Source organism: Balaenoptera borealis, assembly GCF_965194805.1.
Source record: "Balaenoptera borealis genome assembly, chromosome: 3".
Classification (NCBI taxonomy): domain Eukaryota; kingdom Metazoa; phylum Chordata; class Mammalia; order Artiodactyla; family Balaenopteridae; genus Balaenoptera; species Balaenoptera borealis.
The window spans coordinates 10,880,957-10,906,368 of NC_138866.1; the positions used below are offsets into that span (position 1 = coordinate 10,880,957).

Here is a 25,412-nt window from a genome sequence, read left to right on the forward strand (position 1 = left end):
ACTAAATGAAATGGGTACAAAGACCACTATCCATTACATCTGAAACCTGGACCAAGTATATTGAGTAAGATTTGTAAAAAACTACAAACCACCAGGATCCCTTAGTTACCAAAAAGAAACCATAGTTACAAATAGGTCCAAATATTGATCACAGACTGAATTTGAACTATTCTACCGCAGGCTTTTCAAATCACACATGAATTAAAATTCCAAAGATTTATTCCTAGTAGGGTGAACAGGCTATTGGAGCATTTTTTCTAAGGTTTGACAAACCCATTGCAAATATGTGCAGTTATACCTGTGTTTCAAAGGAACACAGATTTCTACTACTGTACACTTTGTATTGAAGATTTTTCATTATGGAAAACGAAGTGACAGAGAGTACTTTTCTCCCCTATGCTGCATATTCTGCCACAGTTTTTTCCCTAAGAATGTTCTAAGGCTGGTTGAATCCATGACTTTTTTAAAAGTTATATTTTTTACTAAATAAGATAGTATATTAATTTTCTAATGCAGAAAAACTTAAAATTACAAATTGAGGTTCTGTTTGTAATTCTGATTTTAAATAAAGATCCTATATTACTATTATATGTATCAAAGTAACAAAGGGTTGACTGGTCCTAGATTTTTACCATATAACACAAGATTTGTGGGAAAATACGTTATTTTTTCCTTCCAGTTTTATTGAGTTATAATTGCCATGTGGCATTGTATAAGTTTAAAGTGTACTCTACACCATAATGATTTGACTCACATACATCATGAAACGATTACCACAATAAGTTTAGTGAACATCTGTCACTATAGATACGAAATTAAAGCAATAGAAAGGTATTTTTCCCTTGTGATGAGAACTCTTAGGATTTATTCTCTTAACAACTTTCACATGTAACATACAGCAGTGTTCATTGTATTTATCATGTTTTTACATTATATCCCTGGTACTTATTTATCTTATAACTGGAGTTCTGTACCTTTTAGCTGCCTTCATCTAATTCCCCTTTCCCCCACTCCCCACCTCTGGTAACCACAAATCTGATCTCTTTTTCTATGAGTTTGTTTGTTCGTTTTTGAAGTATGATTGACCTAGAGCACCATATCAGTCCCTGTTACACGACATAGTGATTTGATATTTCTATATATTTCAAAATGATCACCCTAATAAGTCTAGTTATCATCTGTCACCATATAAAGATATTACATAGTTATTGACTATATTCCCCACACTGTACATTTCATACCTGTGACTCATTCATTTTGCAACTGGAAGTTTATACCTCATAATCTCCCTCACCTATTTCTCTCTTCCCCCTAACCCTCCTCCCCTCCAGGAACCACCTGTTTCTTCTTTGTATCTACAACTCTGTTTCTGTTTTGTTATGTTTATTCATTTGTTTTGTTTTTGTAGATTCCACATATACGTGAAATCATACAATATTTGTCTTTCTCTAACTGACTTATTTCACTTCGCATAATGCCCTGTAGGTTCATCCATGTTGTCACAAAAGGCAAGATTTCATCCTTTTTTATGGTTGAGTAATATTCCATTATATATGTACCACTTCTTCTTTATCCATTCATCTATTGATGGACACTTAGGTTGCTTCCATATCTTGTCTATTATAAATAATGCTGCAATGAACATAGGGATGCATGTATCTTTTCTAATTAGTGTTTTTGTTTTCTTTGGACAAATACCCAAGTGGAGTTGCTGGATCATATGGTAGTTCTATTTTTAATTTTTTTGAGGAACCTTCATACTGTTCTCCATAGTGGCTGCATCAATTTACATTCCCACCAACAGTGCAAGAGGGTTCCCTTTTCTCCACATCCTCACCAACACTTGCTATTTGTTGTCCTTTTGATAATAGCCATTCTGACAGGTGTGAGGTGATATCTCATTGTGGTTTTGATTTGCATTTCCTGATCATTAGTGATGTTGAGCATCTTTTCATGTGCCTATTGGCCATTTGTATGTCTTCTTTGGAAAAATGTCTATTCAGGTCCTCTGGTCAATTTTAATCGGATTTTTTTATAAGAGTTGTATGAGTACTTTGTACATTTTGGATATTAACCCCTTATCAGATATATCATTTACAAATAGCTCCTCCCATTCAGTACGTGGCCTTTTCCTTTTGTGAACATTTCCTTTGCTGTGCAAAAGCTTTTTAGTTTGATGTAGTCCCATTTGCTTATTTTTGCTTTTGTTTCCCTTGCTTGAGGGGACATGTCTAAAAAATATTGCTAAGACTGATGTCAAAGAGCATACTGCCTATGTTTTCCTCTAGACATTTTATGGTTTCAGGTCTTACATTTAAGTCTTTAATCCATTTTAAATTTATTTTTGTACACTGTGCGAGAAAGTAGTCCAGTTTGATTCTTTTGCATGTCTAGTGTTCCCAACACCATTTATTGAAGAGGCTGTCTTTTCCCCATTGTACATTCTTGCCTCCTTGGTCATAGATTAATTGCCCAAAAACTATCTTATTTTAAATGAATCCAATTTTAAATATTTAATTGTTATATCTAGAATTCCACATTATTCAAAACAAATAAACTCCATTTAAAGTTCAAGTATCTATTTGGTATCATATTGGCCAACACGCTAGATGATTGACTAGACATTTTCAGGAAGTGACTATATTTCTGGGGTTGTTGTTAGTTACATAGTCTCAGAAGAGCTACCACTGATAATGTTGCGATTGTGGAATGTATCATTACTGAGGTCCCTTTGGCTATTTAATTTATGGTTAAGCCATATAAAGGCCTATTGGTTTTGGGTCACATTTTGGAACAGGTATCCCCATGGAGATACTAAACTGTCAGTGACCAGACAATGGATCCTTTGATTTGGAAAAGTTTTTATGTTTAAAAGGATTTTAGAGGGTTCTCACCCTAAATAAATGTCCTCTTACCAATGGGGAAGGATCAGATTGACAGAAGCACACCAAAAAAGGATCACAGTTAGCCTAAAAGACTCCCTTAACAAAACTGAAGAACAGAAATCTGATTTAGAAAGAAAATTAAAATCCACACCCACCATACACCTCCCCCCTCCACCACCTCCCTCCTACGAATGACCCAGTTGGAGGTTGACATTCAGAGCCTGGTAGGAGCCATTATAAAGGCCTTCGTCAGAAGTTTAATTGGATTAAAATGGAATGATCTACTTGGAGAAAAGGAATACATCCTAAAACCTTTGTCACACAATTTATAAAAAATATTGCAAAGGCACATAGCTCTAAATCTACATATCTCAGATCATAGGAGTCTTTTGTTTTCTACTTTAGTTGAAAATCTTGTTTCTGATATAGAGAAGTTAGTTCAAAGTAATGTGGTTGCATGGGCAGGCCAGCTCCTTAACGTTATTATTGAGGCTGTCATCTAATTCTTTGAAGAATTAAAAATAAGCGGCCTTGCCTTAAGTCTTTACAAAAACAAAACTGTGGCTCTAGAAGAATCCCAAAGCTCATCCATCTTTCTTACCAGTACCAAAGCCTCCCCTATTCATCTCAAAATGCTTGCAGATACTGTAAAAAGTCAGGACATTGGAAAAGGGACCGCCCTGCCCTTCAGAAGAAGAAACACTTAAATAGCAATTGTCTTAGGCCTCAGCCTCCTCGGACAGCCTCCTTTGAGTCTTCTTCTCAACGAAGGCCTTGCCTTGGACCTGTTAAAAACTTCAGACTCTCAACACAAATAATTTTGTCCACCTCCCATGAACTTCCTCCCTCAAAATGCCTGCTTGTAAAAGCTCAATGCTGCCAAGAGAATTTATTGTTTGTCCCAGTCAAAACCTGTTAAGAGACAAATATGCCCTTGAAAACGCTCTTAGATTGTTATCTTACAAGCTTGCATCCTTTCTCTCCTTCTTTGAGATTTAAATCTTCTACCACCCAGCACTATCTTCTCAAGGACATGAGAATCATCTCTTTAAAATGCAAATGTTCAAGGAATTAAATGTGGCTCTCTAATGGGTGCCTTTCTTTTATTTGTACTATTGCCTCCTCTCATAAAATAGGAGAAATTTATTTCTCCTCCTGATAAGCATCAATTAACACTCCCCTTAACAAACCTCCAATGCCTTTTTCCTTAGCACACTCCAGCCTTTAAAAAGTAACTTCTTAGTCAACTAAAACAACTGTCTTAGGCTGAATCACAGCCTCCATAAGATTATATATCAGGGCAAATAAAAAGCTCTTAAGGGTCTCCCCGTACAAATATTGATTAAAAACTTTAACCCCTATATTGAACAGATTAACTAACAACTTGGTCCATCTGCTAGAAACACAATTTGAATAAAAGTGAGGTAAAGATGAAAACCAGCTCTTCTATAAACTAGTGAGTTTTGTATTAGGTCTGTATTTGTTATAAGGTCTGTATTTGTGTCTGCCTGTATGTTTATATATGTATGGTATGTATATGTGGTATTTTCTTCCTCTGGATGGTTTTGCCAAATTAATTTATAAAACACATTAAAAGATCTCTACTCTAAATGAGCTTAAAAAAAATAAGAGCTTTTAAAAATTAAATATTTCTCCAGTCCCTCCCATCAGGAAACTTGCACAAGCCTCTTAGATAGCCTCATCCACCAGAGGGCAGACAGCAGAAGCAAGAAGAACTACAATCCTGCAGCCTGTGGAAAAACCACATTCACAGACAGATAGACAAGATGCAAAGGGAGAGGGCTATGTACCAGATGAAGGAACAAGATAAAACCCCAGAAAAACAACTAAATGAAATGGAGATAGGCAACCTTCCAGAAAAAGAATTCAGAAAAATGATAGTGAAGATGATCCAGGACCTCGGAAAAACAATAGAGGCAAAGATCAAGAAGATGCAAGAAATGTTTAACAAAGACTTAGGAGAATTAAAGAACAAACAAACAGAGATGAACAATACAATAACTGAAATGAAAACTACACTAGAAGGGATCAATAGCAGAATAACTGAGGCAGAAGAACAGATAAGTGACCTGGAAGACAGAATGGTGGAATTCACTGCTGCGGAACAGAATAAAGAAAAAAGAATGAAAAGAAATGAAGACAGTCTAAGAGACCTCTGGGACAACATTAAACACAACAACATTCACATTATAGGGATCCCAGAAGGAGAAGAGAGAGAGAAAGGACCTGAGAAAATATTTGAAGAGATTATAGTCGAAAACTTCCCTAACATGGGAAAGGAAATAGCCACCCAAGTCCAGGAACCATAGAGAGTCCCACACAGGATAAACCCAAGGAGAAACACGCCAAGACACATAGTAATCAAATTGGCAAAAATTAAAGACAAAGAAAAATTATTGAAAGCAGCAAGGGAAAAATGACAAATAACATACAAGGGAACTCCCATAAGGTTAACAGCTGATTTCTCAGCAGAAACTCTACAAGCCAGAAGAGAGTGGCATGATATACTTAAAATGTTGAAAGGGAAGAACCTACAACCAAGATTACTCTACCCGGCAAGGATCTCATTCAGATTCGATGGAGAAATCAAAAACTTTACAGACAAGCAAAAGCTAAGAGAATTCAGCACCACAAAACCAAATGCTAAAGGAACTTCTCTAAGTGGGAAACACAAGAGAAGAAAAAGACCTACAAAAACAAACCCAAAACAATTAAGAAAATGGTCATAGGAACATACATATGATAATTACCTTAAACGTGAATGGATTAAATGCTCCAACCAAAAGACACAGGCTTGCTGACTGGATACAAAACAAGACCCATCTATATGCTGTCTACAAGAGACCCACTTCAGACCTAGGGACACATACAGACTCAAGTGCGCACGGAACATTCTCCAGGATAGATCACATCTTGGGTCACAAATCAAACCACAGTAAATTTAAGAAAATTGAAATCATATCAAGCATCTTTTCTGACTACAACACTATGAGATTAGAAATGAATTACAGGGAAAAGAACGTAAAAAACACAAACACATGGAGGCTAAACAATACGTTACTAAATAACCAGGAGATCACTGAAGAAATCAAAGAGAAAATCAAAAAATACCTAGAGACAAATGACAATGAAAACACGACGATCCAAAACCTATGGGATGTGGCAAAAGCAGTTTTAAGAGGGAAGTTTATAGCTATACAAGCCTACCTCAGGAAACAAGAAAAATCTCAAATAAACAATCTAACCTTACACCTAAAGGAACTAGAGAAAGAAGAACAAACAAAACCCAAAGTTAGCAGAAGGAAAGAAATCATAAAGATCAGAGCAGAAATAAATGAAATAGAAACAAAGAAAACAATAGCAAAGATCAATAAAACTAAAAGAAAAAAAAAATTAAATATTCCCAAAACTCTCAGAAATATAGGAAGTAACCCAAATGTTTTTCAAGTTCATGTGATCTTGAAACCGAGCAGAACTTTGAGCCCCCACCCCACCCCCAAGTACAAAGGCCCCTCTATGTCCCCTGCCTCTTGTTTGTAGAAAAGCTGAAGTCTCCCAGGCCTCCCTGAGTCACCAAAAAGCAGGCTCAAGCAGTTAATGATTAGGACAAGAGAGTCACAGAATCTTTCAGTGTCTGGTGCACATTCCTGAGCTGTTTTACAGATACTATAACTGCCACCAGCGGGAAAAAGCTGACTGCATGATGACCAGACTGTAGCCATGACATAAGGTGCCCTACTTGAGCAGTACTGAATCTATGGCTAGCACATTTCTAAGAACTGGCCTCAATAGAATGGGATTAGCATTATTGCTCATAATAATCTATATCTTTGTGGGCATCAAAATAATTGTAGCTTTCTCTGCCCATATATATAAGTGGGCAACTAAAATTGTCAGCAAAGAAATGCTACAGACCCATGTCGACATCTTTCACTCTGAGAATACAGTGCCCTATGTCAGCACGAAGAAGTTACAGAAAACAGACCTTCACCCCTAATCCCACAGAAATGGAATGATGTCTGAAAAGTGGGGATTTATAAGCAGCTCTTTTGCCCCTTTCCTGTTTGCCTATTTCTGTTCCCCTCAAACCTTATAGGAACGAGATCACTAGACAATTTAACCTAACTCCTGACTTATGCTCTCCTGAGTGCACACCATGCCTTGCCTAACTTTTTGATTCTTTTCCTAGATTAAAAGAAGCAAGAATGAAGAATTAAGGAGTTAAAGAATAACTAGGTCTCTACCCCCAGCAGCCCCCTTAGCAATCCTGCAGGCAGATCATGCAGGCAATATAACATCTGAAGAAAGAGTCAGCCGGTCTGCACCCAATGGGGAATGATGCAGAACCCAACTTCCTGCCTCAATGATTCACTGAGATTCTTTCCCCTTTTTCCTTTTAAAAACTGTCATGGCTGAGCACAATCTTCCAACTTGGTCTTGGGACATGAGTTCACCTTCTCCCCAGATTGCTGGCTTTTCTAATTAAAGCAACTTTCCTCTCTACGAATACTTGCCTCTCAAGTATTGGCTTTTGAGCAGTGAGCAGCCAAATCTGAGTTCAGTAACAATTTGTGTAAATCTTTGATAAATAAGACTTTTAATATTGTTGGTTTAATAAAAACAGCTGCATCTTCTGAGTTATCAGCACTGAGTATGATATGAGCATACATTTTTATTCTACGTGGGTTTACTAGTCAAATAAGCTAATATTATATTTACTAGAGGTTTAAGATTATAAAATTTATAGATTTCATTTTAATCAAATTAAATTATTATTATGACAAACTTTATTTCAACAGTAATTGTGTGTTATAATATGTCTTCTTAGAAGTAGGTTCCAAAATCTTTTTGGTAACCTGAAATTAAATTTATATTGAGTTAAATAATAGATATTCATTGAATATCTAGATCATTTCTAAATAAGATAAAACACCAAAACATTAACTACTGAATATAAGTTTAATTTTATCTACTTTTGGCTTCTTATTTTTACAAAGAGCTAAAGCTGTTTGGATCTGTTAATAAATGTGTTCATTTTGCCACTCTGAGAAATTATACTATGAAGAAGCATATCCTCTAGAAGTTATGAGATGGTATAATCATAAAATTTGCTAGTATGCTACAAAATGCTGGTATGTGACAAGCAATTCACAATTGTTTACTTCCTGGTCTTCGTTGAAAAATAGAGGTTATTAAGTGTTGAAAATTATAATCAATATATAAATGAAGCTTCTAGAAATAATAAGGATGAAGGAAAAACCTCTTTATGCAAAATATTCAAGGAATGAGGGGTGTTCTCGTCAAGGAAAAAGATTGTAATTCTGTCCTAAAGTATCAATAGTGGTTTAGAGGTTGTGTGAAGGCTTTCCAGATGAGAAAGAGGAAAGTGAAGGACAAAAACCTGAATGAAAATATGAAGTTGTAAAGGAACTGTGTGTGGGGAGGGGGGGAACATGTCTTCATCATGTCCTCAATTATTTAAAAGAACCGAGTCTTCTCAATTTTAAATTATGTTAGATCCCATATTTACTTTTGATAGCGGTATTGCCATTTTGGTTAAATGGATAACTAAGTATTATTTCATAGTGACCTGTCATCCTGGTTAATTAAGTGTCCAAACCTTTTGACATTTTGACAACTTTTGATATTTTGCTTCCCCAAATCAAATCCTTATGCTCGCTTCAGCAGCACATATACCAAAATCAAATCCTAAATAAAATCCTGATCTCAACTTGACTTTGAGACTTCTGAGAAGGCCTCTGGAAAACCTCAAAGGATTTGTTCTCTCCTAGTAAAAAGAGATGTTAAACTAATTAGGTCTATTTAATATGTTGAACTGCATGAAAATCATGGTCAAATAAGAAGAGATTCTTAACCTCCCCTAGCTTATATCTGTAGAGGTAAATGTTTTTAACATAAATATTTCAGGAATTAGATGTAATTTCTAAAAATCTGTCAATGCCTTTTTTGTTCACTATTATATTCTTATGCTATTTTGCCTGATAGTATACAATAATGGCATAATTTTATCATCATAATTCCAGTTGCTCTCATCAGATCTTTAATACAGCCATTTTAAGCCTTTTATCATTCACAGACAGTTATTGTTTTATTCCAGTGTTTTCCTGAAAGCTCTTGCAATCGGCTACTATCCAGAATGCTTCATCTTCAGCAAAAAGGACTGTCTCTGAGACCCATGGAAAGAACTATAACAGGTAATCTGGGGTACAGACTTCTGATGGCATTGCTCAAGTAACTTTGAGACCATACCACTGGACTGAGGAAAGATTCCAGAACTCTAGTGGAGAAGCCAATGGGTTCATAAAACGGCTAACCCAAGACCAAGCAGAACAAATAATTAATTACATGGGACTGAATGAACTGATGAAGAAAGATGATAATTTTTATGTGTTTTTTACTGCTGGTTCATTAATATTCTGTTTTCTGGGTATAAGATTTCTCTTAAGCTATCTATAACTCATGACTATTTAGTAGATTATACCTTTGCAAACAAAAGCAAAACATTTCTTTTTCTCCCTACCTGAACCTCCCAGAATTCAGAAACTCTTACAATACTCCTATTTTTACGGCAATATAGCTATTTACACAAGTTCAGTAAGAATCTGTTCTCCTTGTAACAGGACATAATTGGAAAAATTGGTTATATTATCAAGGCTTTGACTGAAATGTCATATTTGAGAAAGATATGCATAGAATCAAATATGACCAGATAGCTTTAAGGAACTAAGGTTGACATCATGGAACCAATGCTTATAAAGCCCTCTTGGAAAAAACCAGCCTGGTACCTGACTTATGATGTTCCCAGCCTACAGGCAAATAAGGAAAGTCACTTCTTGACAGGCCCAGGAAACAGAGTATTTTGGGGATCTGAAGAAGAGAAATTCACCCAAATCTATAGGTACTGCAGATAAGTATGATGACAGATTGGCTTCCTAGTGTGGAGAGGCTTTTAAAAGCCCAATTTGAGGGACCTTCCTGGCGGTCCAGTGGTTAAGACTTCACCTTCCAATGCAGGGGGTGCAGGTTTCATCCCTGGTTGGGGAGCTAAGATCCCACATGCCTCGCGGCCAAAAAAACCAAAACATAAAACAGAAGCAGTATTGTAACGAATTCAATAAAGACTTTAAAAAATGGTCCACATCAAAAAAAATCTTTAAAAAAATAAATCAATAAAAGTCTGAGATTCTTTAAAAAACCTCCAGCAAAGCAAATTTTTAAAGGCCCATGTGGTCAAATACCATTTTTGCTGCACTTATGCAAATAATCAGGCCAAATTTAACGAGACTAGACTTATTTTGTGAACAAGAATCATCTTACTTTGATTTTCTTTGATCAAAATGGCGGTAATTGAGAGAGAAATTTTATGTTTCAACAGAAAATTATAACCCATCCTTGTGGATTATCAGATTCTAGTCCTGTTCATTGCCCTTGAGCTATTTTTAACCTCTTTATAAACTGGATCCTGCTGTCTTGCACATCTTGTCAGTAATTAATGTTTCCAATTTTTCTACTACCGTCTTCACTTGGTGTCACTAAGAACTAAAACCTGACTGCCCAGATCCTTATTGAGATTCTAGGTTGTCTTGTCCCAAAGCCCTGTAAGCTGAAGCAGGACAACTTGACATAAACTTCAAAGGACTTATTGCTGCAACAGTTCAGGCCACTCAGGAAGTTCACCAAACATCCACATCTTCCATGCTCTGCTCCAGGAAATAACCATGACCATGACACTGATGGTCTCATTCATCATCTAAAGATGCTTCAAGCCCAACCTCTAGAAACCTTCTTGACTGGCTGCCCTTCGGACTCAGAAACTAGGTTTATAGTCTACTCTAACCACTAATATTTGTTTTCTTTTTATTTCCTTGTTCTAATTTATGCTCTTTTCCTCCTTTTCAGATCTCTTACCTAGCATTTCCTAACCCAAATCTTCTCTCCAAGTCAATCAACCTAGATTCCTTTTTGTGTGAAACTTCTAGGGTAGTTACAGATAGGAGAAATGTGGGGACCCACTCAGACCACCAGAGTTGGTATAAAGATTATTTTTCAGTGAAAACGTTTGAGCTGAAGAAGATGTAGAGAGAAACCTTATCTGAACTTCCCTTATCTGACTAAAGCAGAGCCTCCAGAAAAATATAGCTGCCATTAACCCCCTTCAAAGGGAGTTTCCTGTGAATTCAGCTGCCTTGGAGACAGGCTGCCCATTTCCATTGGCATCAAAATGCCCAAAAGAACTTTCCATATCTTCCCATTCAAGCCTCCTCCCAAATGCCTCCTCCCACCCCTAGCCCCCAGAAGTTTGGTATATAAACCTTTTATCTCTGGCTATTAAAGAAATTACCCGTCAATGAGGAGTACTCCTGTGCGTAAATATTAATAAATATTGTCTCTTCTCTTGTTAATATGTCTCTTACCAATTAATATGCAGGCTCACAACCACTGGACCCAAGCTATAAGAGGAATAGTTTTCCTCCCAACATAATCACTTCTTCTTATCTTTCAGAATCAGATCACGCTAGTCCTTTACTATTCCAAAAGAAACAATAATAGAAAACATATCAACACAGTCAAAGAATGCCAGGAAATGGCATTCTCTGCACATTTCCATCATGCAAAAATCTAATTTTATATATGAGTCAGTAGGTGGCACCAAAGAAGAAAGAAGTGTACCTTGGTAAATGCAAAGAACGCTCTGAGTCCTGGAAATCTAATAAAACCTACTCTTTAGAAGGTCTGTGTTCTGTTTTATCCTTAAATGTCTTATTTAAGCTGAAAACTGGGACTTCCCTGGTGGTGCAGTAGTTAACAATCCACCTGCCAATGCAGGGGACATGGGTTTGAGCCCTGGTCCGGGAAGATCCCACATGCCGCAGAGCAACTAAGCCCGTGCGTCACAACTACTGAGCCCACGTGCCACAACTACTGAAGCCCACGCGCCTAGAGCCCGTGCTCCGAAACAAGAGAAGCCACCGCAATGAGAAGCTGCGCACTTCAACGACGAGTAGCCCCTGCTCACTGCAACTAGAGAAAGCCCGCGCGCACCAATGAAGACCCAATGCAGCCATAAATAAATAAATAAAATAAACTGAAAACTGCCTCAAGACTTCATTGAAAGTAAACCCAAAAATCACACACAAAAAATAAAACTTAGAAAATACCTTGAAAAAAATTTCATATATTGCTGCCAGAAACTGATTCTAGATATCCATCTTGCTGGGTTAGACACAAATCATATTGTATTCAAGAAATATGATGTCTTACCAGCTGTATATCTGAAGCCTGTGATCCACCGAGGCAGAAGCAAGAGGATAAGCACAGAGAAATTTGTCCTATAAGCCAGAGGAAAAGGAGCACTGTGGCAGTTCCTAAATCTTTTGGGCATTCCAGATGGGAGGGCAGGGACCATTCATTTCTAGAAATATATGTGAAACCACAGAAATTGCCCCTAGTCAAATGTTAGCCTTTCCACAGACTGTAAACCAGAAAAGGACTGAGCTCTTGCCACCTCATGGGAAGGCTTTTTTTTTTTTCCTGTTTCTTAATAAAAATATTCAGCGATATCAGGAAAGAATATTCCCTTAAATTTCTTAAAGATACTTTGCACACTCCTCTTGCCATTCTTCCCCATCCCAAACTAACATCAAAGCAGCACATCACTTAAAATGTAGTTACTAAACTCACTTAGCTATAATAAAAATTAATATAAATAAATAAAAGACTAAGTTAAAGAGAGATGTCCCTCTTCTACAGTCACTGATAATACTCTAGTGGCTAAGGTAGTGTAAGCAGATAGGGTAGGGTGTCCCCAGAGAAAGAGAACCAGGCATGGCTTTCTTGACAGAAAAGAAGCCATTTCACCTAAGCTATTTTGTGATCTAAGCCTGGCCACAATGCTTGTCCTTGAACAGGTCTCAGTAATTAATGATTTTAAGGGCAGGAACAAAGGAAAAGCAGTCAAGAAACAATAGTTCAGCAATAAAACAGAGTCATAGTTCCTCCTCAAGGAATATACATCACAATCTGATACATATTTTTGAGTTCTGCAGGAACTAAGGCCCCCCCCCCCACCAGGTAGAGGATGGTGACTACATGCTGAGACCCCAGACTGGTCAGAACCTAAGGAATGATGATGTTGACCTTTGCTGACCCCCCTGACTTCTATCAACCAAAGTCTGGACTCTGTCCATCTTTGCCCCAATTCTATGCTGAATTCTCCTCTGCTCAAGCCCGTTCATGAATATGCATGTACCCTTAGCTTAAAACTTCCCCAATTTTGCTGTTCGGAGAGACACTACTTTGGGAAAGATCCCTGGTGTTCTCCTCACTTGCTGCAAGTAATAAATCCCTCCTTCTCCCGCTCTTTGCCTTGGTTGTGTCTTTTGGCTCGACACCCACCAAGAGGCAAACCCAGTGTTTCTGTAACAACAGTGCTTCTCCCTAAGTCCTCCTCTCCAACAAGGTCCAAGCTGTAGGCCTTGATGAAAACAATTCATATTTTATAGCAAGACAAGAAAATTTTAAACATAAAATTTTTCTCTGCCCATTTGGGCCTCTTGCATCCCCTTTAGTGTGTGTTGTGCAACTGCATTAACCAGACTTCCTTAGGAGATAACATTCCTTCTTAACCTCGTCAAGGGTCACAACTCCTTAGAAGATAACTTTCCTTCTTGATCTTGTAAAGGGCCATGATGACCCATGACCCACTACGTGCTTTGTATGTGTAGATGTGGATTCTGTAAACTGTCAATAATACATCATTTGACGTAAAACCCTTTGTCTCAAAATTTTACATACCTGGGCTCTGACCTCTAATGGGCGGAACAGTCCTCAGAACTTTCTGAAAGACTCTCTCCTGGGTTATAATCCTCAGGTTGGCTCAAATAACATTTTCCATTTCTTTCTTAGATCAATTATTGATTAATTTTTTTCATCGACAGCCTCCACTTACCCTGGCAAATTCCATTGGTTTGGGAAGAAGGCACATGACCATGACATCAAAGCGAACATCACATACTGTCTTCAACCACTTGGTGACAAACTGAGGCTTCAGCTTTTCCACTAAACTTCCAACTTCATCATCCATCATATAGGCTGTGGAGTGAAACCACTGAAACACCATGGCCACCAGCCTGGCCAAGCTTTCCGTAGGGGTGTTCTCACTGGGCGTGCAGAGGCTCACCTGGAAATAGGTAGATCAGACTCTCCTTCAGCCTCCTTACATAATTATTACATGTTTGGTTAAAGACGAAAAAAAAAAAAAAAGATGCCCCATATAATCCATTTGAAATAGGCAGGGTTTTTTTGGGGTTTTTTTGTTGTTGTTGTTCTTTGAACCCTCTGAATGCCCATTTATTTCTTTAAATTTTTGAACCATTTTAAGAATTACTGAAATATGATTTTTTTAAATTCTTATTAAAAGTACATTTATGAGTAATTGAAATCTCCCCCCCTTGACAGGAGTGAAATAATACCACTTTAGGGTAACTGTTTTACCTTGTCCTTCTCTTCTTGATATCTGCTGCAGCTTATTCACTTAACAAGAGGTAGAGGCCTTTCCTGGTTTTTGCTTTTGTTTTTGTTTTGTTTTGTTTTTTAATCTACAACTTGTTAATATTTGGCCAGGGAAACAAGTCTTTGTAGCAATTGTATCTCTACCTTTTGGGCCAAAGCTTTTTTTTGTTTGTTTTTTGTTTTCTGTTTTTTGGTTTTTGGTTTTTTTTTAATTTAATTTTATTTATTTTTTTATACAGCAGATTCTTATTAGTCATCCATTTTATACACATCAGTGTATACATGTCAATCCCAATCTCCCAATTCATCATACCACCACCCCCACCACTTTCCCCCCTTGGTGTCCATACGTTTGTTCTCTACATCTGTGTCTCTATTTCCGCCCTGCAAACCAGTTCATCTGTACCATTTTTCTAGGTTCCACATATATGCGTTAATATACGATATTTGTTTTTCTCTTTCTGACTTACTTCACTCTGTATGACAGTCTCTAGATCCATCCACGTCTCAACAAATGACCCAATATCGTTCCTTTTTATGGCTGAATAATATTCCATTGTATATATGTACCACAACTTCTTTATCCATTTGTCTGTCAATGGGCATTTAGGTTGCTTCCATGACCTGCCTATTGTAAAGAGTGCTGCAATGAACATTGGGGTGCATGTGTCTTTTTGAATAATGGTTTTCTCTGGGTATATGCCCAGTAGTGGGATTGCTGGATCATATGGTAATTCTATTTTTAGTTTTTTAAGGAACCACCATACTGTTCTCCATGGTGGCTGCATCAATTTACATTCCCACCAACAGTGCAAGAGGGTTCCCTTTTCTCCACACCCTCTCCAGCATTTGTTGTTTGTAGATTTTCTGATGATGCCCATTCTAACTGGTGTGAGGGGATACCTCATTGTAGTTTTGATTTGCATTTCTCTAATAATTAGTGATGTTGAGCAGCTTTTCATGTACTTCTTCACCATCTGTATGTCTTCTTTGGAGAAATGTCTGTTTAGGTCTTCTATCCATTTTTGGATTAGGTTGTTTGTTTTTTTAATATTGAGCTGCATGAGCTGTTTATATATTTTGGAGATTAATCCTTTGTCTGTTGATTCGTTTGCAAATATTTTCTCCCATTCTGAGGGTTGTCTTTTCGTCTTGTTTATGGTTTCCTTTGCTGTGCAAAAGCTTTCAAGTTTCATTAGGTCCCATTTGTTTATTTTTGTTTTTATTTCCATTACTCTAGGAGGTGGATCAAAAAAGATCTTGCTGTGATTTATGTCAAAGAGTGTTCTTCCTATGTTTTCCTCTAAGAGTTTTAGAGTGTCCGGTCTTACATTTAGGTCTCGAATCCATTTTGAGATTATTTTTGTGTATGGTGTTAGAGAGTGTTCTAATTTCATTCTTTTACATGTAGCTGTCCAGTTTTCCGACCACTACTTATTGAAAGGACTATCTTTTCTCCATTGTATATTTTTGCCTCCTTTGTCATAGATTAGTTGACCATAGGTACGTGGGTTAATCTCTGGGCTTTCTATCTTGTTCCATTGATCTATGTTTCTGTTTTTGTGCCAGTACCATATTGTCTTGATTACTGTAGCTTTGTAGTATAGTCTGAAGTCAGGGAGTCTGATTCCTCCAGCTCCGTTTTTTTCCCCCAAGACTGCTTTGGCTATTCGGGGTCTTTTGTGTCTCCATACAAATTTTAAGATTTTTTGTTCTAGTTCCATAAAAAATGTCATTGGTAATTTGATAGGGATTGCATTGAATCTGTAGATCGCTTTGGGTAGTACAGTCATTTTCACAATATTGATTCTTCCAATCCAAGAACATGGTATATCTCGCCATCTGTTTGTATCATCTTTAATTTCTTTCATCAGTGTCTTATAGTCTTCTGCATACAGGTCTTTTGTCTCCCTAGGTAGGTTTATTCCGAGGTATTTTATTCTTTTTGTTGCAATGGTAAATGGGAGTGTTTCCTTAATTTCTCTTTCAGATTTTTCATCATTAGTGTACAGGAATGCAAGAGATTTCTGTGCATTAATTTTGTATCCTGCAACTTTACCAAATTCATTGATTAGCTCTAGTAGTTTTCTGGTGGCATCTTTAGGGTTCTCTATGTATAGTATCATGTCATCTGCAAACTGTGACAGTTTTACTTCTTCTTTTCCAATTTGTATTCCTTTTATTTCTTTTTCTTCTCTGATTGCCATGGCTAGGACTTCAAAACTATGTTGAATAATAGTGGTAAGAGTGGACATCCTTGTCTTGTTCCTGATCTTAGAGGAAATGCTTTCAGTTTTTCACCATTGACAATGATGTTTGCTGTGGGTTTGTCGTATATGGCCTTTATTATGTTGAGGTAGGTTCCCTCTATGCCCACTTTCTGGAGAGTTTTTATCATAAACGGGTGTTGAATTTTGTCAAAAGCCTTTTCTGCATGTATTGAGATGATCATATGGTTTTTATTCTTCAATTTGTTAATATGGTGTATCACATTGATTGATTTACATATATTGAAGAATCCTTGCATCTCTGGGATAAATCCCACTTGATCATGGTGTATGATCCTTTTAATGTGTTGTTGGATTCTGTTTGCTAGTATTTTGTTGAGGATTTTTGCATCTATATTCATCAGTGATATTGGTCTGTAATTTTCTTTTTTTGTAGTCTCTTTGTCTGGTTTTGATATCAGGGTGATGGTGGCCTCAAAGAGTGAGTTTGGGAGTGTTCCTTCCTCTGCAATTTTTTGCAAGAGTTTGAGAAGGATGGGTGTTAGCTCTTCTCTAAATGTTTGATAGAATTCACCTGTGAAGCCATCTGGTCCTGGACTTTTGTTTGTTGGAAGATTTTTAATCACAGTTTCAATTTCATTACCTGTGATTGGTCTGTTCATATTTTCTGTTTCTTCCTGGTTCAGTCTTGGAAGGTTATACCTTTCTAAGAATTTGTCCATTTCTTCCAGGTTGTCCATTTTATTGGCATACAGTTGCTTGTAGTAGTCTCTTAGGATGCTTTGTATTTCTGCGGTGTCTGTTGTAACTTCTCCTTATTCATTTCTAATTTTATTGATATGAGTCCTCTCCCTCGTTTTCTTGAAGAGTCTGGCTAATGGTTTATCAATTTTGTTTATCTTCTCAAAGAACCAGCTTTTAGTTTTATTGATCTTTGCTATTGTTTTCTTTGTTTCTATTTCATTTATTTCCACTCTGATCTTTATGATTTCTTTCCTTCTGCTAACTTTGGGTTTTGTTTGTTCTTCTTTCTCTAGTTCCTTTAGGTGTATGGTTAGATTGTTTATTTGAGATTTTTCTTGTTTCTTGAGGTAGGCTTGTATAGCTATAAACCTCCCTCTTAGAACTGCTTTTCCTGCAACCCATAGGTTTTGGATCGTCGTGTTTTCATTGTCATTTGTCCCTAGGTATTTTTTGATTTCCTCTTTAATTTCTTCAGTGATCTCTTGGTTATTTAGTAATGTATTGTTTAGCCTCCATGTGTTTGTGTTTTTTACTTTTTTTCCCTGTAATTCATTTCTAATCTCATAGTGTTGTAGTCAGAAAAGATGCTTGATATGATTTCAATTTTCTTAAATTTACTGAGGCTTGATTTGTGACCCAAGATGTGATCTATCCTGGAGAATGTTCCGTGCGCACTTGAGAAGAAAGTGTAATCTGCTGTTTTTGGATGGAATGTCCTATAAATATCAATTAAATTTATCTGGTCTATTGTGTCATTTAAAGCTTCTGTTTCCTTATTTATTTTCATTTTGGATGATCTGTCCGTTGGATAACTGAGGTGTTAAAGTCCCCCACTATTATTGTGTTACTGTCGATTTCCTGTTTTATAGCTGTTAGCAGTTGCCTTATGTATTGAGGTGGTCCTATGTTGGATGCATATATATTTATAATTGTTATATCTTCTTCTTGGATTGATCCCTTGATCATTATGTAGTGTCCTTCCTTGTCTCTTGTAACATTCTTTATTTTAAAGTCTATTTTATCCAATATGAGTATTGCTACTCCACCTTTCTTTTGGTTTCCACTTGCATGGAATATCTTTTTCCATCCCCTCACTTTCAGTCTGTATGTGTCCCTAGGTGTGAAGTGGGTCTCTTGTAGACAGCATATATATGGATCTTGTTTTTGTATCCATTCAGCAAGCCTGTGTCTTTTGGTTGGAGCATTTAATCCATTCACGTTTAAGGTAATTATCAATATGTATGTTCCTATGACCATTTTCTTAATTGTTTTGGGTTTGTTTTTGTAGGTCCTTTTCTTCTCTTGTGTTTCCCACTTAGAGAAGTTCCTTTAGCATTTGTTGTAGAGCTGGTTTGGTAGTGCTGAATTCTCTTAGCTTTTGCTTGTCTGTAAAGCTTTTGATTTCTCCATCGAATCTGAATCTGAATCGAATCTGAACTCTATCCTTGCCGGATAGAGTAATCTTGGTTGTAGGTTCTTCCCTTTCATCACTTTAAGTATATCATGCCACTCCCTTCCGGCTTGTAGAGTTTCTGCTGAGAAATCAGCTGTTAACCTTATGGGAGTTCCCTTGTATGTTATTTGTCGTTTTTCCCTTGCTGCTTTCAATAATTTTTCTTTGTCTTTAATTTTTGCCAATTTGATTATTATGTGTCTCGGTGTGTTTCTCCTTAGGTTTATCCTGTGTGGGACTCTCTGCGCTTACTGGACTTGGGTGGCTATTTCCTTTCCCATGTTAGGGAAGTTTTCAACTATAATCTCTTCAAATATTTTCTCAGGTCCTTTCTCTCTCTCTTCTCCTTCTGGGACCCCTATAATGAGAATGTTGTTGCGTTTAATGTTGTCCCAGAGGTCTCTTAGGCTGTCTTCATTTCTTTTCATTCTTTTTTCTTTAGTCTGTTCTGCAGCAATGAATTCCACCATTCTGTCTTCCAGGTCACTTATCCATTCTTCTGCCTCAGTTATTCTGCTATTGATCCCTTCTAGTGTAGTTTTCATTTCAGTTATTGTATTGTTCATCTGTTTGTTTGTTCTTTAAGTCTTCTAAGTCTTTGTTAAACATTTCTTGCATCTTCTCGATCTTTGCCTCCATTGTTTTTCCAAGGTCCTGGATCATCTTCACTATCATTTTTCTGAATTCTTTTTCTGGAAGGTTGCCTATCTCCATTTCATTTAGTTGTTTTTCTGGGGTTTTATCTTGTTCCTTCATCTGGTACATAGCCCTCTGCCTTTGCATCTTGTCTATATTTCTGCGAATGTGGTTTTTGTTCCACAGGCTGCAGGACTGTAGTTCTTCTTGCTTCTGCTGTCTGCCCTCTGGTGGATGAGGCTATCTAACAGGCTTGTGCAAGTTTCCTGATGGGAGGCACTGGTGGTGGGTAGAGCTGACTGTTGCTCTGGTGTACAGAGCTCAGTAAAACTTTAATCCGTTTGACTGCTGACGGGTGGGGCTGGGTACCCTCCCTGTTGGTTGTTTGGCCTGAGGCAACCCAACACTGGAGCCTACCTCGGCTCTTTGGTGGGGCTAATGGCAGACTCTGGGAGGGCTCACACCAAGGAGTACTTCCCAGAACTTCTGCTGCCAGTGTCCTTGTCCCCATGGTGAGCCACAGCCACCGCCTGCCTCTGCAGGACACCCTCCAACACTAGCAGGTCGGTCTGGTTCAGTCTCCCCTGGGGTCACTGCTCCTTCCCCTGGGTCCCAATGCACACACTATTTTGTGTGTGCCCTCCAAGACTGGAGTCTCTGTTTCCCCCAGTCCTGTCGAAATCCTGCAATCAAATCCCACTAGTCTTCAAAGTCTGATTCCCTAGGAATTCCTCCTCCCGTTGCTGGACCCCCAGGTTGGGAAGCCTGACGTGGGGCTCAGAACCTTCACTCCAGTGGGTGGACTTCTGTGGTATAAGTGTTCTCCAGTCTGTGAGTCACCCACCCAGCAGTTATGGGATTTGATATTACTGTGATTGTGCCCCTCCTACCGTCTCATTGTGGCTTCTCCTTTGTCTTTGGATGTGGGGTATCTTTTTTGGTGAGTTCCAGTGTCTTCCTGTCGATGACTGTCCAGCAGCTAGTAGTGATTCTGGTGTTCTCGCAAGAGGGAGTGAGAGCACGTCCTTCTACTCCGCCATCTTGGTTCCGATCTGTCCAAAGTTTTAAATGTACACTTTCCTTTTGGCTATTAGGAATTGTATGTTAAGAAGTCCAAGACTGGCCTTCAGAAGAAGCTGAATCAGGCACTCTCTGCCCCTCAGTCAGAGTTTGGGACTAGAGCTGTGTCCCAACCACCTTCTGCTACTAACTGGTTGTTAGCAGTGACTGTGGGCAAGTTGAACTGCCTCTCTGGGCTTCTCTGTCCTCATCAGAAAAATGAAGGGGTAAAATGGGCAGTTTTAAAATTGATGGAGGACCACTTAGCCTGGAAACTGTGTTCTCCTCTACAGAGAGAGATGGACTGTAAGAATTTCCCCTCAAGATTGCACCTCCCTATAAGCTTTTCCCATATAAGAAATCTGTTACATAATCTGCACTAGATACTTTTAAGAAGTTAAGTCTACAAAGTGAAATTTCATAAATATCTTCAGTAAAAAAATAATCTATATACATTTCAGTTCTAAAATGATCAGATTTAGCCAAGAATTTCCTATCAGTAATAATTCTGAAACCTTAGAGCCCCTCCAGTTCACCACATTATAAATAGACTTTCCAAAACTGCTCATCATTTAGTAATTCAATCATTCTGAAATAATCTCTTATTAAGCACTGAAGTAGCATTCAGGAATACAAAAAATAAGTAAAACACTATCTTTGCCTTCAGGAGTTCACAATAGTAGTCAGTATGTCATTAGATAATAAGTTCTAGGAGCAAGACATGCGAAATCAACAATTAAACCCCAATTTAGTAAAACAAAACAAAGCAAAACAAAACCAAAAAAATGTGTGAAAGCATAAAAGAGATGTATCACTTTGGAGACTTAGTCCATGTCTCCAATGGACAAAAACAAAAGTCTGCTTTTCTGCAGAACTGGCAAACTCAGCATGCCTGGAACTTTGGATCTGTATGTTTGATCTTTACTGAATGAATACTGCAGTTGAATCAGTCAATAGCAATCAAATTCCTTGCGTTGGTTTGGCTATAATTTTTCTGGCTGTATTGCAGACTTGCCGTAAATACACAAAAAGCTCCACAGAGACTGAACTTTCAAGCAAAATTTCATGTCGATGGGATGAATGATCTGTAAATTATATTGAATCCAATATTTCACAATATACCCTAGCAACTTTCCCAATTGTTTATTGTCAAACTGTGCATTTCCAACAGTTTAGGGTCTGGCACAGTAGGTTTCAACACCTGGCTATTCATTAGAATCAACTAGGGAGCTTTTTAAAAAGTTCCCAAGATTCTGGGGTGGAATCTGGGCAATGGCATTTTTTAAAAGCCTTCCCAGGTAAATGCAATGTGCAGTCACTGTCCTAGAGTATAGAGTCCCTATGCTAAGTTTAATTTTTCACTATTTACTATTTACTTCTTTAAAAAGAACAGAAGAAATTCCTCATCAGCGCAATGTTGGAATGAAACATAAGAAAGCAGAGAAGAGTTAACTTCTTTTCTTACTAAGAACCATATTCCAAATTGACTGAGTAGCCGCTGGTCGTGTTTATCATCATCTTTGTTGTCAAAGTCAGCGTTATCCAGGGAATGGTGGGAAGAGGAGAGGCCCAGCTGCCGCCGGCGATTGAGCTCATGTTCCCGCTGCTCAGCATGGAACTCGGCTTCTTTCAACAAGCTGCCAAAGGAGACAGATTTCAAGTTAGACTGCCAAAAAACACATTCGAGATCATGACCTATTCAGAGCAATTACTTCATGAGTACTCAAGCATCACTCATTGCTCTCCTTTAAATTGGAAGGAGCCTAATTTCCTTACTATTTTCTACTCCATCCCCATTTCAAAGATGAACAAACTGAGGCACAAAGAGGCTACTTCCTCCAATCAATTAGAATCAAGCAGAACTGATGCCTTCTGGCTTCTAGTTCACCAACCATCCCACTAGATATCAATGCTTCTCCTATATCTAATATGAAGCTGTGTGGACATCAAATGCATAATACAAGGAAAGACTGAGGAACTGGTACCCAGATGGAAAAATATTTAATATCTAGTATTCAAAGACCTGACAGTGAGCAACGAAGACTCCTTTTTCAACTTGCTAAGCAAATGACAATTTAAAAAAATAATACCCAATGTTGGCAAGGGTGTAGCAAAAACTATCAGTTTCATACAGTGATGTATGAAATTCATATACACTCTTTGAAAATCAGTTTGGTAATGTATCAAGCACCATTAAAATATTCAGACCCTTTGACCCAGTCAACCACATCTGGTCATCTACCCTAAGAAAAAAAATATAGGAACAGCACTATACACAAAAATAGTTATCAGAGTTATTTTTAACAGTAAAAAAAAAAAGGAAGAAATTGAAATATCTAATGGTGGAGGAAAATAATCTAGATAAATATTATGTATGCACTAAAAAGGATAAATGTGGAAATACACAACATGGAAAAGAGCTAATGGTATAAGTTTACATCTAAAAGAATGTGGATACACTGTGATTACAGTTATATAAATAAAGTATGCATTTGAATAAACCTAGAAGAACATGTGCAAAAGTGATGATGATGACAGCAGTATGGCTGATTTTTTTTCTACTTCCAAACTTTCTGTAACGTTTTATTTAGCAAACATTTATTGCACTTCTACATGTGTCAGCCACTGGGATAAGAGAAACAGAAGACTTAGTCCCTAGCTTTAAAACTTGCATTCTAATATTGTTTCTTAATTTTTAAAAATCTTGCCTCAGTGCATATTATACAAAAAGAGAACAAATCTAGAGGTTATCACTTCTAAAGCTTCCTTTTTTGTGTGTGACAGAAGGAGAAAAAGCCAGAAGCCTGCAGGATCAGGCCCCTGTCTTACTCCATAGCCTTCTGGCTTACTCCAGTACCGAATTATCTAGAGCTCTCCCATCCCTCACTGCTATCAGTCATGTCTGGGACAGCCTTATTCCCACCCCTCACTCTGACTGGCGCCTCCACTTCATTCCCCTAATACCCCCGACTCTGTGTTGGCATTGTGCTCACCATACTGGACTGCAATTTCGTTCTTCTGTTTTTATAGTCCCTACATGGGTAACTTGAAAGCAGAGGTTACATTTTACTCTCTTCTGTCTTCCAAGTGTCTGATACATGCCTGGCACATAACTGGCATTACATAAAAATATTTGTTGAATGAATGAATTAAAACATCGTCATTGCAACATTGTGGAAGGTGAGCTGCCCGGCTGAGGGCACTTGAAGTTGAATTAAATTTGCACATCTCGGACTTCCCTGGTGGCGCAGTGGTTAAGAATCCGCCTGCCAATGCAGGGGACATGGGTTCCAGCCCTGGTCCGGGAAAATCCCACATGCCACAGAGCCACTAAGCCCGTGCGCCACAACTACTGAAGCCCACGCGCCTAGAGCCCATGCTCCGCAACAAGAGAAGCCACCGCAATGAGAAGCCCGCGCACCGCAATGAAGAGTAGCCCCTGCTCGCTGCAACTAGAGAAAGCCCGCGTGCAGCAGCAAAGACCAAGGCAGCCAAAAATAAATAATAAATAAATAAATAATTTTTTAAATGAAAATAAATAAATAAATTTGCACATCTCAATGTGAACAGGGTGGCTCAAAGCAAAGGCAGTGTTTTCAGGGTAAGTTTCTAATGAAGCTGTTACCTAATCACGGCCTCCACGGCGCAGACAAGTTCCTCGGCACCACATTCCCGAGTGTTGATGGGTGGAGGGGAGGTCTGATAGAGGTGGGTCTCCGAGGCAGCCCCCAGTTCGTTACTGTGATGATTTGAGTGGCATCTTTTGCAGTACCGAACAGGCCTGTTTCCATGACGGCCACAACACCCTGCTGAAAAGCAGGTGACAACAGCTCTCCTAACGTGGGAACTGCAGTTCTAGAAGAAAAAGAGTGAAATCAATTAAAAGTCACCACTGAGGTAAATTTGGCTACTAATTGGAACAAATGGAAACTTAAAGGGCCACTGGAAGTGGCAGCACATTTCTGAAGTGCCACTAGTTTCCAAAATGCAGGTCATCTCTAACCAGTGAGATTTCAGCTATAGTTAAAAATAAAGGTGAGAAGTGGTTTCTATTAGTGTGAGTGGTAGAAACGTTCTAAATATGAGTGAAACTGTGTTGAAAAGTCCTCTGTAAAGTGACCTCAGCCATGGGGCATGGGGGGCTTCCTGGATTATTTCAAGTTAGCATTTCAAGAGTTTTCAGCAGAAATATGAAAAAAATTAAAACTGTGGTCCAGAGAGAATGCATCACGGCACATCAGAGTCAGAAACAAACAATTTTAACCCCTAAAATAAACTTTCAAAATTATTTTATCCACCACCTAAAGGGCCGATTTCCACTGCAGCTCATCTGTCCTTGGTGCATTCAAGGACAGGCAGGGAGCTGTGCTGCACCGAGCTGATGACCCCAAAGCTGGCCTGTCCATCCCCACCGGCACTGTTTCTATCAAGACCTAGAGAATATGTCAGTGGACACCACGGGAACCTCAAAACACAGCAAGAACCATTCACAGACTCAGTGGCTGACATCAACTAGAGGAAAGGAGTCAACAGATGAAGTGAGAAAAGTGGTGGAGTATAAGAGAGATTCTGAAGCTCAGGGGGGTTTATTATCAGAGCTGCCCTGACAAGAAGCAGGGGAGAAAGGCAGCGCCCACATAATGCAATTTGAGGAGCAATCAGGAAATATCCCTGACCTCTGCACAAAACTGTGCCCAAGCCTTTTAGAGATGTCACCACCACATAATCAATGTCTTGTGTCAAGAGAGCATTTCAGTCTTTCAATAGAGCTTATTAAGATGGAACATACTGAAAAAGAATGAATATATCTATATGTATAACTGAATCACTTTGTTGTACATCTGAAACTAACAC

At 38.2% G+C, this 25,412-nt stretch overlaps 1 protein-coding gene and 1 long non-coding RNA gene across 9 annotated transcripts in view; one reads left to right on the forward strand and one right to left on the reverse strand.

Moving 5' to 3' along the window:
- The window catches only part of UNC79 (unc-79 homolog, NALCN channel complex subunit), a 257,982-nt gene that overhangs the window by 130,336 nt on the left and 102,234 nt on the right, over positions 1-25,412 (reverse strand). For all 8 annotated transcript variants that reach the window (XM_082384436.1, XM_082384433.1, XM_082384434.1 and 5 more), the window contains exons 12-14: positions 24,184-24,413; positions 22,024-22,195; positions 13,876-14,106 (exon numbers count right to left, since the gene is read on the reverse strand). In XM_082384436.1, coding sequence (XP_082240562.1) covers positions 13,876-14,106; positions 22,024-22,195; positions 24,184-24,413 — 633 coding nt within the window. The remainder of the gene's footprint in view (positions 1-13,875; positions 14,107-22,023; positions 22,196-24,183; positions 24,414-25,412) is intronic.
- Positions 5,546-10,102, forward strand: LOC309625310. Its single transcript, XR_014242450.1, has 2 exons — positions 5,546-8,038; positions 9,025-10,102. It is a non-coding gene; the product is annotated as an uncharacterized lncRNA (long non-coding RNA).